The sequence below is a fragment of the Manacus candei genome, unplaced genomic scaffold (assembly GCF_025592945.1).
Source record: "Manacus candei isolate 608988 ecotype Guabito, Panama unplaced genomic scaffold, ASM2559294v1 h1tg000014l, whole genome shotgun sequence".
Lineage (NCBI taxonomy): Eukaryota > Metazoa > Chordata > Aves > Passeriformes > Pipridae > Manacus > Manacus candei.
The window spans coordinates 63,899,027-63,914,349 of NW_026138062.1; the positions used below are offsets into that span (position 1 = coordinate 63,899,027).

Sequence of the window (15,323 nt, forward strand, 5' to 3'; positions counted from 1 at the left end):
CTTCTTGTTCAGGCTGATAAGTATTTTATTCTGAATCCTCCACAGATTTAAGCTTTGCTCCTCGTGCTCTTAGTTGAGAAACTAAGCAACTGTCTCTGTTTGCACAATGCACATCTCCCACTCTCTCCAGCTTCTCTCTCAGTTCAGTATCCATTTATAAGAATTCCCACCATTTTCAGTATTTTTATATTAATCCCTCATGCTCAATTCACTTCATTATGATAAAGCTCTGAGTTGTTAAGGGTCTATATCACCTCTGGACTCAAATAGAAGGGTATGTATTAATTGAGACTAACCTGTTCCTTCATGCTAATCAAGTAAATTATTTCTTAAGCATTTATCTAAGGCAGTTAAAATAAAATAATATTCCAAAGTAATAGCATCCCAAGTAAACATATACAGACCAGGACATTTTCTCACATTACAGCCGGTCTTGAAGAGCAAAGTTTTACATTGTTCCTTAGACTACACTGAGGACTATTTCAATGTACGTGTTCCAAAAAGACAAACATGGTCATGTGATTCACTTTTTTTCTTAAGAAACCTTTCCTGCTTTTGCGTTATGCATAATTGGACATAAAACTGTTTGCTCTGAAGAAAAACCAAAGAAACACACTAATCCTAAAACCTCAGAAGTTAGCAGAAAGCTTCTTTGGCAGTGCTCAGAGTGCAAGCTTTCTCTGAAAGAAGCTACTCCAGTTCTGAGAATAAAATGGCTTCTCTACTAAAACACAGATATTTTGTTAAATTTTAAAGATAAATACACACAGTAAGCCACATGGTGATTTTCTTTTCAGAATGGAACTGGATCGTGGGCCCAGATTAATAGAATTTAAAGAATGGAGGGACCATATTATGTTATTCTAACCTGACCTTCAAGAGCTGGCGATGTTATAATTTCTTCATCGTGCCTCTGATTCTTGTCTTAGCTGAACTGTAGGCTCTCAGCAGTGCATCTTCAGACTTGGTCCAGAAACCTCAAGAGATGAAGAGTCCCATGGCACTACTAGGTAAAATATTTCCGTAATTTAGTTTAGGAGGTATTTAAATACTTTTGCTGAATTCAACACAACACCAAAACCAGGAAGACTTATAGTATGGGTATCATATGAACATTACAAAAGTAAGTTTGTGTCACATAAATGGAACTAACAGTCCTGTAGATGTTCTTCTGTGGCAAGACAGGTGGATAGTAAATACAAGTGCACATATAAATATTTTAATTCTCTCTTAGAGGCAAACACTGAAGGAGACTGTGAGTTTGCCAGTGAGCTTGCAAAAGCCCAAACCACATTTCCTGTTTGTAAGAAAGAAGGCGAAAGAAAAGACTGGAGGCCTTTAAGGTTGACGGCAACTCTAGAGGCAGATCCATGCTGCCAGGTCCAAAACAAAAGAGAATCCAAGATCTGTGAACAAAACTTGATTTCCTGTTGGACAAAGGGGAGGGGAGTGTTCCTAGAACCAACAAAAACAGGTAAGCCCTATCTTTTAGTTATAAAATTGTAAACAAAAGAGCAGTAAAACGACATTACAGTAGATTACCAGTCTTGCAAGAGGGTTGCTCAGGGTTTTAAATTAAAATTATTAATAACATCTTAAACCTTCATTAATTAAGGCTTGTTAATGAAGACTAAGCATTGGCATTAATTTTTTGTTGAAAGTACTTACTGTATTGCAGGCCTTCTTATTTCACAATGCACTGCTTCCCTTCTAAAGTATGAAGCTGATATTTTATAAAGCAATTAGTTATGCACTAATTAATTGCAGTTTAAGGAATCTTTACCAGGGAATTAATCTTATATTAAAAGCTCATGGAGGTGGAAGTATCTTTAACACTAATTTAATATTCATCAGTCTCTTAATGGATTTTTTTCCCTAAGGGTTATTAGTACAAAATATTATTTATATCAACATTTAATTAGAAGGGGATTGGAAAGACAGTTTTATCTCATCTTTAACAAATTTGCAGACAAAACCAACAGGAAACAAACCATTTTGAGTTCCAGATCATCATCTTAAATCTAGTAGTGATTAATGTATGAATGATGAATTGATACCATAGATGGCATGTGCAGCTGGATGGTATCTATATCCCTCACCTCACGTTCCTTTTCAGTACAAAAACCTGGTAGAAGTATGCTATCCTTCTGTTATCCTCTGTGATGGATTCTCTAAACAAAATACATTAGAGCAAGAAAGAACGAAACGTAGTACTCCTGCTACCTATTCCTCCGTTGTTAAGAGGACAAACATGTAACATGAATTGTTAAAACTGGCCCCTTTCCTCAAAGATAAGTACATGATTATGTCCACTCCTTTGAGTTGCATTAAATTGAACTGCAGAAATTCATCCAGGAAAGATTTGAATGTTTTGGAGACTTTTGTTTGTTTGGTAAGGGTTTTTTGTTTGCTTTTCCCCTCTCACACCCCTCCAGTTACAGTATAATGAACCCTGCAAAGAGAAAACCAAAGAACAAATAACCAACACTCTATTTATTACCATGTCTTGTTTCTGTTGGTGGAGAAAATTGTCAACAGATTTAAAAGAGAGAAAAAGCACACATAACTATGTATTCAGAAAGTCTTTTGCTCGCTCGTATTTTGTGGTGTGAATATGGTACCTTCAGTTTATAACAATGTAAAATGTACTAAAAGGAGGTAACCCCATCCCTAAAGTCAGAAAAGTAAAAACATCATTCAAATGAAGTAAATTACCTAAAGTAGATGTTCTATTTGGATGCAAGTCCAAGTTTAACCTGCTTTCCAAATAGAAATGGAAGAACAGCAGCATAGGATTATATCAGTAATACTAGAAAAATTCCGATAATAGTTTTTCCAAATACTGTCATCTTTATAGTCATTAATATACTACTTCCCCACTCACACCCCCCAAATTCTTCTAACATTGAAACAAGAATTGTTATCCTTCTTATAAAACCTTTGGCTATATGATCTTTTTTCTTTCACAGAGCAGCACAATACTTTAAGAATAGCTTTGAGATTATTTCTTGTAACAAAATACCACCACTCTTACCTTTTCTTATTACAGATTATTGCAGAAAACTCTGATGGGATTTGAGTTTATCCTATTAGAATCATAGTGCACTATTCCCAAAGGAATAATTTTTCTATATGACTTTTTTCTGCAGAAAACAACATTTTTTAAAATATTCAAATTGATGGCTTGGGTGAGAATGCCCCTGAACACAGTTGCATGAGTTCTTTGGAATAACTATATACTATGCAAAAAATAACAATCCGCTTTTGCTACATGTGAGAATAGATTACATGAATGAGAATTAAAGTTAGAGAATAGAACAGAAGACGCTATTTTCGGAATAGAATAAATAAAAAGACACTATTTTCAGAATGGAATGTAATTAGTCAAATAGACTCCTCTTTCTGCTTATTTCTCACTCACCATCCACAGTTTCCTTATCTTATTTTTTTCTTTAGCACAACCAGTTAACTGTGACAGGTTGCATCTGCTGTTATGCATATAGGGACAGCAGTGTAGTTATCTGTGGAAACAAATAGTCCTTCACAGTTATTCAGCTTTCCTTCTATTGCTGCTGCTGTCAAACTAGTTGCTATTTAAATAGTTCAGTTATAAATGTAAATAACTAGCATATTGGCGACAACTATAAGAACAAGAACACCTGGGAAAGACCTGGGAGTTGTATATCTGTAAAGCGAAGATATACAATCAAAATTTACCATATTTTATATCTGGATAGTAAGATTACTTGAAACTGATATTAGAATGGCATAAAACGCTCAGAACTGCACACTTATGTCTCTGATCAAGGTCTTTACTATGGTTTTATAGGGTAAATTAAAACTGCTGTTGTTTCCACAATATAAGCAGTCTTGTCTGAAAACCAAATAGCTTGTATTGCAAAGAGAAAAAGTTAAAAAAAAAGAAGATATTGAAATCATGCATGTGTCTGTATACATTTTACTGCAACAGAAGCAGATGTTTGACTCAGAGTTGTGGAAAATAAATTTAAAAATAAACTAAGCAGTGTTCATCTAGGAAGAAATTTAAACGTTGTTTTCTTAGTCTCCCCATACCCATAAAGTTTTGTAAGTCATGCATAAGAAAGAACTATAACTGTGAGATTTAAAACATTGACGCGTTTTATTAGAAATCAAAGTTTCATGTCTTTTGTTTTCCTAGAATGTTTTAAAGTTCTAGAGAAGTGGGATTGCTCAAATACTGTAGAAGTTAAAACTGAAAACTGAAAAGAGAAAGAGTTTTTTCCAAACTTTACTATTTTCCAGATGATAATTCCAATTTAAATCAGAAGCTGAAATGGGAAAATAATACTTGTCATCAAAAAATGGGTTTCCTCCTCTACTTCAGTTAAGGACTGAAAACATTCAAATTGAAACTATGAGTTTTCCTTCTACCCTGGAAACATCAGGGGAAAATAGGACTCCTGAATAAGAAAGATAAATTACACCACTGTGTATCAAGTTAAAGGAACAACCTTAGACTGGAACTGTACTTTAGGTATCTGCTCACTGTTTTTATTCTAATGAATCACAGGCTTGTGGCTTCTATCACAGTTACACGTGCTTCCCTTCTCATTGCTTTTGCTCCCTGGTGAAAGAGTCTGTGGGAAAAGAAATAGAGAATGAACATAAGAAAAATGGAAAATGATTACATCAGAAAAGAAAAAAAGGACAGGAGAAGAACGAAGGATGAATGATTATTTAGGCACAACACTGAGACCTGAAATTTCTTGCCTTTGACAGACTTGTAGTTTTGGACTAGTAGTTTTGCACAAAGGATGCAAATGTTGAGTGACTAATTGTAGAGTAACCAGGTTCTAAACAATGCTGATTCTTGACGTATCTTGATAACATCTTCTCAATGTAGGACCTCCCTTTCTTTTAATTTCTTCTCTAAAAAACTGGAAAAATATACAGCTGCTTCATGGAGGTGGTGTTTCTCCTCATGAATATCTGTATCTCATTGCAAAAAAGTGCCTCTCAACGTGAAAAGGAGTATTGCAATGATAGAGAGCCCTCAAGTGGGAGGGCTTTGGGAGAACTTAAGTGGGAGAAAAGAAAGGAATGAAAACTGGATGTTTAGTTTAAAAGGAAGGATAAATGGCCACTGGAAGTACCAGGTGGAAAAACCAGTTACAAATCTGTCAGAAAGTCACAGCTTAGTTGCTCTGTTTTGTTCCTTTTAAAAGAGAAATCTGAAACCTGCATCCTAGAAGCCCATGTGGTTTGTGACTTTTTACTACCAAGGTTTATCTTATCTTGTTTCATCGTCATAAAAGCGTCTTGGGCTTGAAGTAAAACAAATCTAAAATAGTTTTTGCAACAGCATAATGAGGGAACAAAATCTGTAAGGAGAAGTTCTTAAGATGAGCTGGAGCTGGTCAGCCAAGGAAAAAAACTCTGTGTCCTCAGCAGGAGCAAATGCATTGCACCCATCCCTGGCCAGCAACATGGAAATGTGTATTCCTGTACTCCTTTGCCTCAGATTTCCTTTGAGAAGCAAACAAAATGTCAGCCTCCTGAAGGAATCCACGTATGTCCAAAACAACTGAGTGCGTTAAGGATCAGTATCATCCAATCCCTCCCTTTGACTGCTCTGCTCCAGTTAGACTTTTTTATGCAGTAGAGGAGGTCATTAGTTTTGGGCACCAGACTTTATTTCAAACACTCCAAATCTGGTAGAACATGAGACATGCCTCAGGGGGAAAGCAAAGACACTAATTGCAAGCTCCTTTCACTCGTGTGTTTGGCTCAGTGTTTCCTCTGTCAAGGAGGGTTTCACTGGCCAGTTACAGCAATGCTGAAAATTCTGGCCATTAGACTGTCACAAATAAGCTATTTTCTTCAGCATGGTTTGTGATGGAAAATTTGTATGAGCTAGATTGATCGAAGAATTAATTAAATGACAAATTAGATTCAGTGCATGAGAGTTCTTCCCTGTACTTATAACAGGACTCCAAGGAGAGGCAAGTTCAGTGCAAAAAGAAACTTTGTTCAATTAAATTGACCCACCTCTTGCAAGGTGATTTTCCAAGAGCTGTTTGGGCTTTTCTCTGCAGAACTTCTGGGGCGTTCACTGATTCCCAGCTGCTGCTTATCCTTTATCACCGTTTTCTCAAGCAAGAAAATGAGTACAAGTAAGGGGTTTTAATAGCAAGAAAACAATGCAAGAAAACAACCAAATTTTGATATTTTTCTGCAGGGATTTTTAAAACCATATGGTCTTAGCTATTATTCAGAGATATTTCCAGTGAATTTGTTTTGACTGAATTCAGAACTACACTAATGAACTCTAGAATTTAGCCAAAAATTTACTGCAAAGAGTAAGTTAAAGACAATTACAGAATTAATTTCAAAGCTACTCAGTAAAATTACTTTGTTCTTTATTAATTTATGATTTTTACTGTATCTTACAGGCAAACCAACAGCCCAGCCTTTGGCAGAATTCCTATGAAACAGTAGTTCTGCTAACAGCTTATTGATCTTGCTTTCTTATTATTTAGCATCTGGTTTTGATATTAATTATTCAGCTGATATGGCAATGGCTGTCACAGAGTAAACAACAAAATAGCAGCTTCAATTACAGAAAGCAAAAATCAACCAAGCACAAAGAATATGGTGAAACTATTAGACAACACAAATGATAAAATTATTTTCTTTCAGTTACAGAAATGGGCTGCCATTTTTCTGTCTGGGGAGTTTTGGCCTTCCTGAGTTTGGCTCTCATGGTTTCATTGACACTGAACATTTTACACTATTTGAAAAAGAAGAGAGGTAAGAAATGTTGTCTCTTTGTAAGGAATGGAGTTTCAATATTTAAATTGTCTGTACAGAAAGTCATCACTGCTCAGAGATTTCAAGCCAACAAATTGATTAGTTTGAAAAGTTTTCCTTTGGCAAGAATGATTCTAGTAGAGACCACGTGAGTTTTAAAAAATTTTAGGAGAGTCAGGTACGATTACAGAGTGATTGCTAACTGCACAATCCACTGCCACAAACAGCCACTCAAGCTCATTCTCTGAAGACAAGCCAACAGAACATGTAAAAGGGGAAGAATTTAGTTCTGACTAAATTTTTATTTTGAAAGTATATTTTTAATACCTGTAATTTTATTTTTTTAAGTGTACTTTTCATATAATTGTTTATTATTTATCCCTCAATTTGAAAATTATTTTAAGTAGCTCCTCCCCAAATTCGTGAATGCTCATTAGAATTTCTGATTTCCTATATATTTTATGCTTAATTTGTTTATTTTGGAAAAATATTCTAATTGCTTTTCATCGTGGGATTCTAATGGAACTCTTAAACCAATGTGCCACTCAGAATAAGAAACTAATTTGTTTATGTTAGAAGGTGACTACAGTCATACTCCGGTTTTGGTTGAAATTATCTATGACTTTTTTGACAGAATTAATTATGCCAGTGGAACCTCTCCTATGCATACAATTCTGTTGTTAGGAAGTTGTACAATCCTCACCATTCCCTTAACACAGGGAAAACTGCACCTGTGCTGTACATGTATGGATGGGCAGGCAAACATTGGTGGCTTCAACTACACTAAATACACATACATATATAATCTACATAAACAGCAGGCCTGTGCTTATAAACTGAATTCACCAAGTGTAAGAGAATCAGAATACTAAAAGAGCTGCTGGAGCGTTTTTGGATGGGTGGGGGGAGGGGTGTGGGTTAGGCTCTTTAGGTTTATTTTGTATTTTAGGGCCACTATGCAGATGTTTCCTTGAGTTAAAAATCACAGTCATCTACAAAACTAACCTTGACCAAGGTTTAGGTTGGATTGGCTGATGCTGCACTGCTCATGGAATCGGAGCTCACTGTGGTAAGCAGATGATAGAAAGTCAGGCATTTCTGAGTTATGAATCAAGCTCTAGCAATAAACCTTTGTAGCCATCGCCCCTCTGCTTCATTTTCTTCATCTGTGTGGATCACAAGATATCTTTCAGAGATACAAGAACTAGTAAAATAAATACTCCTTCACTTTGTAATATAAGCACACGACGCACCTGCCTAGACAGAGAAAGAGATGAGGTAGACATAGAACGTGGAGGAAGAAAATGTGTTATAATACATTTTTGGGATATTGTAACCTAAAGCAGACTTTGCAGCCATAGCACAGGGTGTTAACACAAACATTTCTTGAATTAGACAAAAGTATTTGAGAAAAGTAGAGGGACAACTAAGAGCCAGAACTTTCAATTGTGGTCTCTAAACTGAAATCAAAAGCATGTCTGCTGAGACAATTATCTGAAGTGTTCTAAAATAGCACATTTCATTTTCTTTTAACTTCTTTTTTTTTTTCAAACAAATTTTCCAGCTAAAATGCATAAAGACTACGAAGAGAACAATCCAAGGTAAGTCGGATAAAAAAAATTCTTTCTCTCAAGGGTGAAATAAGCAATAAATAATGACAGATGGCTTTGGAGGGATGACGTAGAAGAAAATTCAATATCTCTTGCAGTCTGCCTGGAAATGTTGGAGGGAATGGCTGTGGAAAAAAGTTTTCCAAAGAAAATCAGAAAAAAAAATTCATGTGGGAGGTACATCCTGCAGTCTTTTTATCAACAATGAAAAAATTGCATGCTAATACTATAATTTTGTCTGTTGAAGGGAGTGCAAGATACTGAACTAAACCACCATTTACTGTCACTTAACCTCAAAATCCCATAATAATTTAAAAGAACTCTCAGAAAACAATGATAAATTATAGTCTGATAGTTAATACTTCTGGAGTAATAAATTATTTATGTATTTACATTTCATAACCATCTTTTACAAATGATGCCCTAAAGCAATGAAACAGAAGTTGGGAAGTCTCTGTCTATTACTGCCTGTTTAGCTGAAAAATACCACTGAAGAAGCGGTGTTAGGTAGCATGGCTTCATTCCCTTGATGAGACACAGTATAGGGATGCAATAGAAAAAAGTGCTTCCCACTAACAATTCCCATTTTACAGACTTAGAAACATTTTCAAGGAACACCAGGTAATGAAACACAGCATACCATTAAAAATCCAAAGCTGAACTGTGCTTTGGTCTTCTCTGTTTGTGTTGACATAAAAGTGTGGACCTTTTAAGAACATCAACCCAAAAGACACATGCAGTGCTTTAGTTTGTATTGCAGAGTGGTCTCAGAGGACATGAACTGGGTTTCTTTCAGTGATCAGTAATATTTCTAGACCTACATGAAACAGTAGCTTACTAGTCTTGAGATAAGCTTTTTACTTACCTAAGCTACAGGAAAGAAGAGTTCAATTATTGGCTAGATAACAAATCTCTCTTCAGAATATGCACATTGCCATTGCCCCCTCCAGTATTTTTGGTCTTGTTTATTAGATCACATACAATCTGCTATGGATATATATATATATACACATAAATATATATACACACACACATACACAATCTGAATATTGGTACATGTGCATTAAACGTTTATTAGAGTAGAATAGTGGGTCCTAAATAAAGCATATTCTGTGAATTAAAAGTATTTTTCCATTCCCCCTGTAGCTATGACTATCCCACAGAAGATTACCCAGTTTATGGCAATCTCAATCAAGATACTTTAGGTAAGATTTATTTTAGGAACATGTGTCTATTCAGTGGCTATAATAAATATAAGATTGAAAACTGACTGACCAACATATTTTGCATTTCTCAAATGCCAAGCTTGAGAATCTACATCTTTTCAATCATTAATATAATTAAAAATATTACCACCTACTTGGGATAGAAATGCAAACCATCATACTACATTACTATTTGTAAGAACAGATCTCATACTGAATTTTATTTTTTATGGTTCAAATGGTCCAGTTGAGCCAAATATCTCAAAACAAAGAGCTTGTATATATGTAAAGTTACACCAATTGAAAAAACAGCTTGATCCATGCATGTTAAAGCACTCTAAACCACACATTACTCATGGTCCAAAGCCAGTGTTCCCACAGAAACAGGCAGAAAAAAACACAAACCAGTTCTCTGCTGTAGCTATCCAAAGACCATCAGCAACATTGACAAATATGCTGAAGCCCAGTGGCTGAGTGTTGGGCAGACAGCTTTGCTTTGCTTTACTGAGCTGAAGTTGATAATCCTTGGCAGAGAGATACCATAATAAAGGCAGTAATATCACATAACTGCAGCTAGAGCTAGATATGCTGAGACTTTGTCTCTTGAAGTGCTTATGGTGTTAAAGCAGTATTTAAGTAATAGGAACATAACTTTTTTGCAAGCCTTATTTGGGGTTAAGCAAAACTAAAGTACTGAGCTGCAGGAAAAAAATTAAAAAACCAAACCAAACACTTTCATACACGGTTTGCATAAATTTATCTAACTCAAATGGATTGACATCATAAAAGTCTGAAAAATGTAAGGAAGTAATCTGCTTTACTGATGGCTAAAATGAGATATGAAATAAGAAAATAACTTGCACCAAATTTACAGAAAACTGGAAGTAAATTCAGGAATAGAATTTAATCACCAGCTGCTGCAAGTCACAGCCCCTTTCTCAGCCAAAGAAAGGCTGCCTATGCTGAAAAATACATCAGTATGTGGTTACCCTTAAATTGCAAGAAGTCTTCCTAGCACTCTAAAATGATGCCCACTTAGTGAATAATGAGAAACCTCCCACCCATGAACAGAAAATGATTTTCATTTCCACAGTATGTGTCTGAATTTCTTAGCTATTTGCCTGTCTATACCTAGAGAGAGAGATCTGTGTGTGATTTCAAAACAAAACAAACTTCTACCAAAGAAAACTGGGGGAAGTGAGTTCTGTAATGGAGAGGATCTGCTGATCTGACCTTTTAAGACTCAGTAATATAACTTAATAACTAAAACATTTTTCTACTTTGATAAGTTACAGAAGAATGCTGTTATGAGCAGATGAAGTCCCAACCTCAAAGGCCAGTTAACCAGCCACAGGTATTTTTAATTTTAATTTTGCATTTCTGAATTAGGGTGATGTGGTCTGTCTCAGAGTTCCTGTGTTTATCCCATGACAAAAATCTTGACACTATCACAAAGATTACCATGCATTATTGTTTCAGTTCACCAAGGTATTTCAGCACAGACTTGACCCTTCAATCTGAATCATTAATGCAGAAGCAGGAAAATTATGGACAGCTCCAGTCCATGCATATGGTATGATAAAGTTCTGTCACAGGCATGCAGATCAGGTTGAATTAAATCTGCATCTACTGCCATGGCTTATGAAAAGAATTAATTTTATTTATTTGTGATATCAAACTGAAAACACAAGCTGTATCACATGATACTCATGAATTTGAGTGGCTCTCTCCTGTCCAGCACAAAATCTATATGCCTTAACACTTGAAAATAGAAAACAACTGTTTTCTATTGATTTGTATTTTGTTGAGATACCTAAGAGCATGCAAGCTTCAACTGAAATTTGCCTGTAGTTGAAGCATTCCCAGCACCAATTTCCTTAGTTCCATGCATTTCACTAGGATCAATTTCCAGCCTCTCTCTCAGGATATTTCCAGCAGGTAAAAATATCTTTTCTAATCTAGACATTTGTTTTCATTAACTTCATGAAAACAGAATAATCTATGAAAATTCCAATGTCAATAGTCATTGACAGTTTGGTTTGAAAAACAGAGAAGCAGGGAAAAGATACAAAAGACATACATTTTGCACTGGAAATGAGATCATCTATACGGATGAGAATCATCCAACTTCGGTATTCTGCAGAGGCAAAACCTGTGAATAATATTGCTAACAACTGGATTCTAACTAAACAAAAGTGAGAAGAGAAACAGATCTAATCATATCTTGCATCCCAAAGATCTTGGACTGATTTCATAACCTATCCTTCTTTCCAACGAGAATCTTTCCTATGATACCTTGAAGAATTTTTCCTTATGGGCCATTTACCATTAGGTTATGTTGATGTGTTTTCTAGGCTCGCACGTCTTAATTGTTTGTACTTTTAATGGCTTGTTTTACAGCTAGTTTGGGCATATTTCAGCCACTATTATGATTACAGTGTAGACATACTCATAGTCTTACATATAATTTTAAAGCAAGGATAACTACTGAATGTTAAAGTGAATTTCCTTTCAGGTGGAGTCTGCCAGTCAAATGTGTTATGCCTCACTTGATCACAGTGTCAAGGGAAAACGCAGAAAACCAAGGAGAAAGAAAGATCCTTCATTAGAGGAAGATGAAGAAGAAAGATCATCTAACCCCACCATGATGGCTTCCAAAGCGAGCATTTACCTCAATAGTGAGCAGCTGGCTGCTGAAAACACAGCAAAAGTAGAAGCCATTCATGATGATCCCATCAGGTTAATGGGCTTGATCCATAAGCAAAAGGAGAGAATATCTGAAGTGGCTTCCTGAACCAAAAACGTAATCATAAAGTGAGATGTGCTTTTTCATTCTGGAGGAACAGTGAATGACTAGAGATTGTCAAACTGCCAAACTGTCGTACCAAACAATGATTTAAAATGGGTAAGTGTTCCAAAGTGTCTTCCAAGCATATTTAAGGACTAAGCAAGAAATAAGTATAGGTCCAGACTGCCACTTTGAAGGATCTGCCCTTCTGAGGACAATTTGAAAGAGTTGTGGAATCTGGTATTTCAGCATTCACGTGGTATTGATCCCAGTAAAAATTAATCCTATGTTTTAAACAACCATCAGCTTTCAAACAGTCCCAAAAGACCCACTAATGGTCTGTAGAGCTTTAGCAGAGTACAACTATTCTATATGGTTTTATCAATACTTCTGAAAGGAAATTTTTTTCATGCTTGCACACTTAGTGATTTAGTTGTTTCACCAGTTAAAAACTGATCTGCTGTTCCACATCGTGTACTTTCCTGCTGTGACTGGTTTATGGTAATAATGCAATCTATCTAAAGATAATTGGAGAATAATTTAACAGTTTGTTTAAAGTAGTAATTGTACATTTCATGAGATTTAACAGTATCTTTATATATCTTCAGTTTCCCTTAGCAATACCACAATTAGTCTCAAATCTCAACTCCTCTACTAAATGCAATATTGTATCAAACTGTATTCAAGAGTCCACAAAGATATTATCAAATTATCTGTAAAAATAAATATCCTAGTGAGGATTTCTTCCTTCTAATACTCTATGTTATGTTTACATTCCTATTGGGTTTTACATTGCTATTCTTACTATTTTACAAAAGCAGAAAGAGCTTTTCATTTCCCCAGACAATTCACTTACTGTGTGCACATTCATCTTAAGACTTTAAACTCATTAAATGGTAAGTTTTATAGAGTGGGGATCTCTTTTTACATTCCAGGAGTCATTAAGTAGTTTTATCAGAAAACAGTGAGGCAGGTTGATGTAATATGCCTACTTCTAGGTGTCAGACAGTTCTGTCTTCTCAAAAATAAAGGATACTAGTGCCTTTAACATCCACACAGAGCACCATGTCAAGGAGCTTCCAACTCTCAAGCACATACAGAACTCTGCAAGTGTTTCAGGTCCTGAAAACAAACAAACAAAACAAACAAAAGGCCCATAGAAGCCCAACACCTCTTCTAAAAGCAGAAGTGGATGGACACATCCAGCAATGAGCCACACTTATGAAGAAGAAAATCAGTATAAAACAAAATCAATACAAAAGAAATAAGTTCTTTGACAGCCTGGTTAACATTCAGTTTTGTTCATAGTTAAGGGTCCTACATAACAAGCTCTAACTCCTATGCAAAACCAAAAGGAAGGGGCCAAGCCCTGCAGCCAAAGCTGCCCCAGTGTCATTGCCAATCTTGTGCTAGCATTTCCTTTTGTGTGCTGAAATCAACACAGTATGTTTCGCTGTTACATCCCAGAAAAAAGGCAGACTTGGAATGAAAGTAACTGTGTTATCACAGTCTTAGCCCAGCTACCACTGGATAGGCAGAAACAAGTAGTGTTGAAGAATCTACAAAAACCACTTTAATGGAGAAGCAGATTAAACGATGGCCCTAAGGTCCTGTGGGGGAAAGGAGGAAGACAAATCCAAAGCCAAATATCTAAAGCTAAATATCAGTGCATGAAACACTCACTTAATTTGATTAGATTGGAAGGAGTTATATTTTGTTCCATAGTAGGAACTAAATAAGTAATAATACATATCTCAACATATGCTTGCTTAGACTCACATCAAAATAGTTTGAATAACAATAATATGCAAAATATTCACATAAAGAGTTTTAACGCATCAGTGAGATGCAACTCTTGATTATGTCTTAAATTCACAAGTTAAAGAACTTACACGAATTAACTAAACTCAACCTGCCATTTCAATCTGATCATCAGTTTAACAGAAATGAAGTACACACTTCTCTCGTTGAGTGTAAATGTAGCAGTAAGTCCACCTCATGGGATTTAGGTAAATCTAGTTTCCTCTATCTCAGTCTTAATTCTTTAGTCCAGCTATGCATTTATGCTAATTTTCATCAGCTGCTTTCCCTAGCAATGTACCTTGTTAATAGAGCAGGGTATTCTTGTAAATATTCTCCTTCAATATGTCCTTCCTCTCCACATTTAATCACTGCTTCCATTAAATGACTGACTTGCTTACAGACACTCTACTTCAGGATAATCTTTAGTGGCTTATCAACTGTTTCCAAGGCACTTTTAATGTTGTCACATTCAGATTTAGCTTTATTTCTCCAGCTCTTTAACCTTCATCTGCTTAAGTAAGCAACTGAATGACCTAATTTTTTTTAATGACTTCTGGGATACTTTTTCAAATGACTACTGAATTCTTACATGAAAGAGCATGTTCAATATTGCTCCATCTTCAATCCGTCAGAGAAAGACTGACATAAAGTATCATATACTAGTTAAATTCTTTATGTATAAAGCAAGTTTCAACTAATTACAACAAAATAAGAAAAGGTTGTGCTAGGTGTAGGTTTATACCCTGTATATGTTGTATAAACGAGTTTACCTTTCTAACTGGGTGAGCCTTCATTAAAGTTGCTGGGTAGAATTCCTATCTAGAGTCAGAACATGTCCAAAACCCAATTCCAGTCTCTCAGTACTGGTGTATGAAGAAATACTGGGAAACAATTACCTCAACTAATTCAAGGAGAAGGTAGGGAATAAAGCATATTTCCTACAGTGCATCCATGTCTGAATAGGAAGAAAAATAAGCCACAAAAGCATTTCTAAAAGAAAATCTTTTGTTGATGTTGTTGAAGAAAACATAATATCCAAATTATGAGGGAATATAGAACGTTTATGCACATTGCAGAAGTTCTTACTGCAGAGAAAACCTCACTGAAGCTGGCTTCTTGTGCCAT

General features: G+C 35.6%; 1 protein-coding gene across 1 annotated transcript; it reads left to right on the forward strand.

Annotated features, from left to right (window-relative positions):
- Nucleotides 1–1,354: 1,354 nt before the first annotated feature.
- LOC127467219 (T-cell receptor-associated transmembrane adapter 1) lies at nt 1,355–13,852 on the forward strand. The gene is made up of 6 exons (XM_051778917.1): nt 1,355–1,474; nt 6,682–6,792; nt 8,357–8,393; nt 9,549–9,607; nt 10,903–10,961; nt 12,123–13,852. Exons 2-6 carry the CDS (start codon nt 6,690–6,692, stop codon nt 12,399–12,401), a joined length of 537 nt encoding a protein of 178 aa, XP_051634877.1. The 5' UTR covers nt 1,355–1,474; nt 6,682–6,689; the 3' UTR covers nt 12,402–13,852.
- The last annotated feature ends 1,471 nt before the right edge of the window (nt 13,853–15,323 follow it).

Coding starts and splice junctions, on each gene's coding strand:
- LOC127467219 (XM_051778917.1), top strand. CDS start 6,690: ATGGGCTGCCATTTTTCTGTCTGGGGAGTTTTGGCCTTCCTGAGTTTG. Junction 8,394..9,548: donor TACGAAGAGAACAATCCAAG/GTAAGTCGGATA, acceptor TTCCCCCTGTAG/CTATGACTATCCCACAGAAG. Junction 9,608..10,902: donor TCTCAATCAAGATACTTTAG/GTAAGATTTATT, acceptor GATAAGTTACAG/AAGAATGCTGTTATGAGCAG.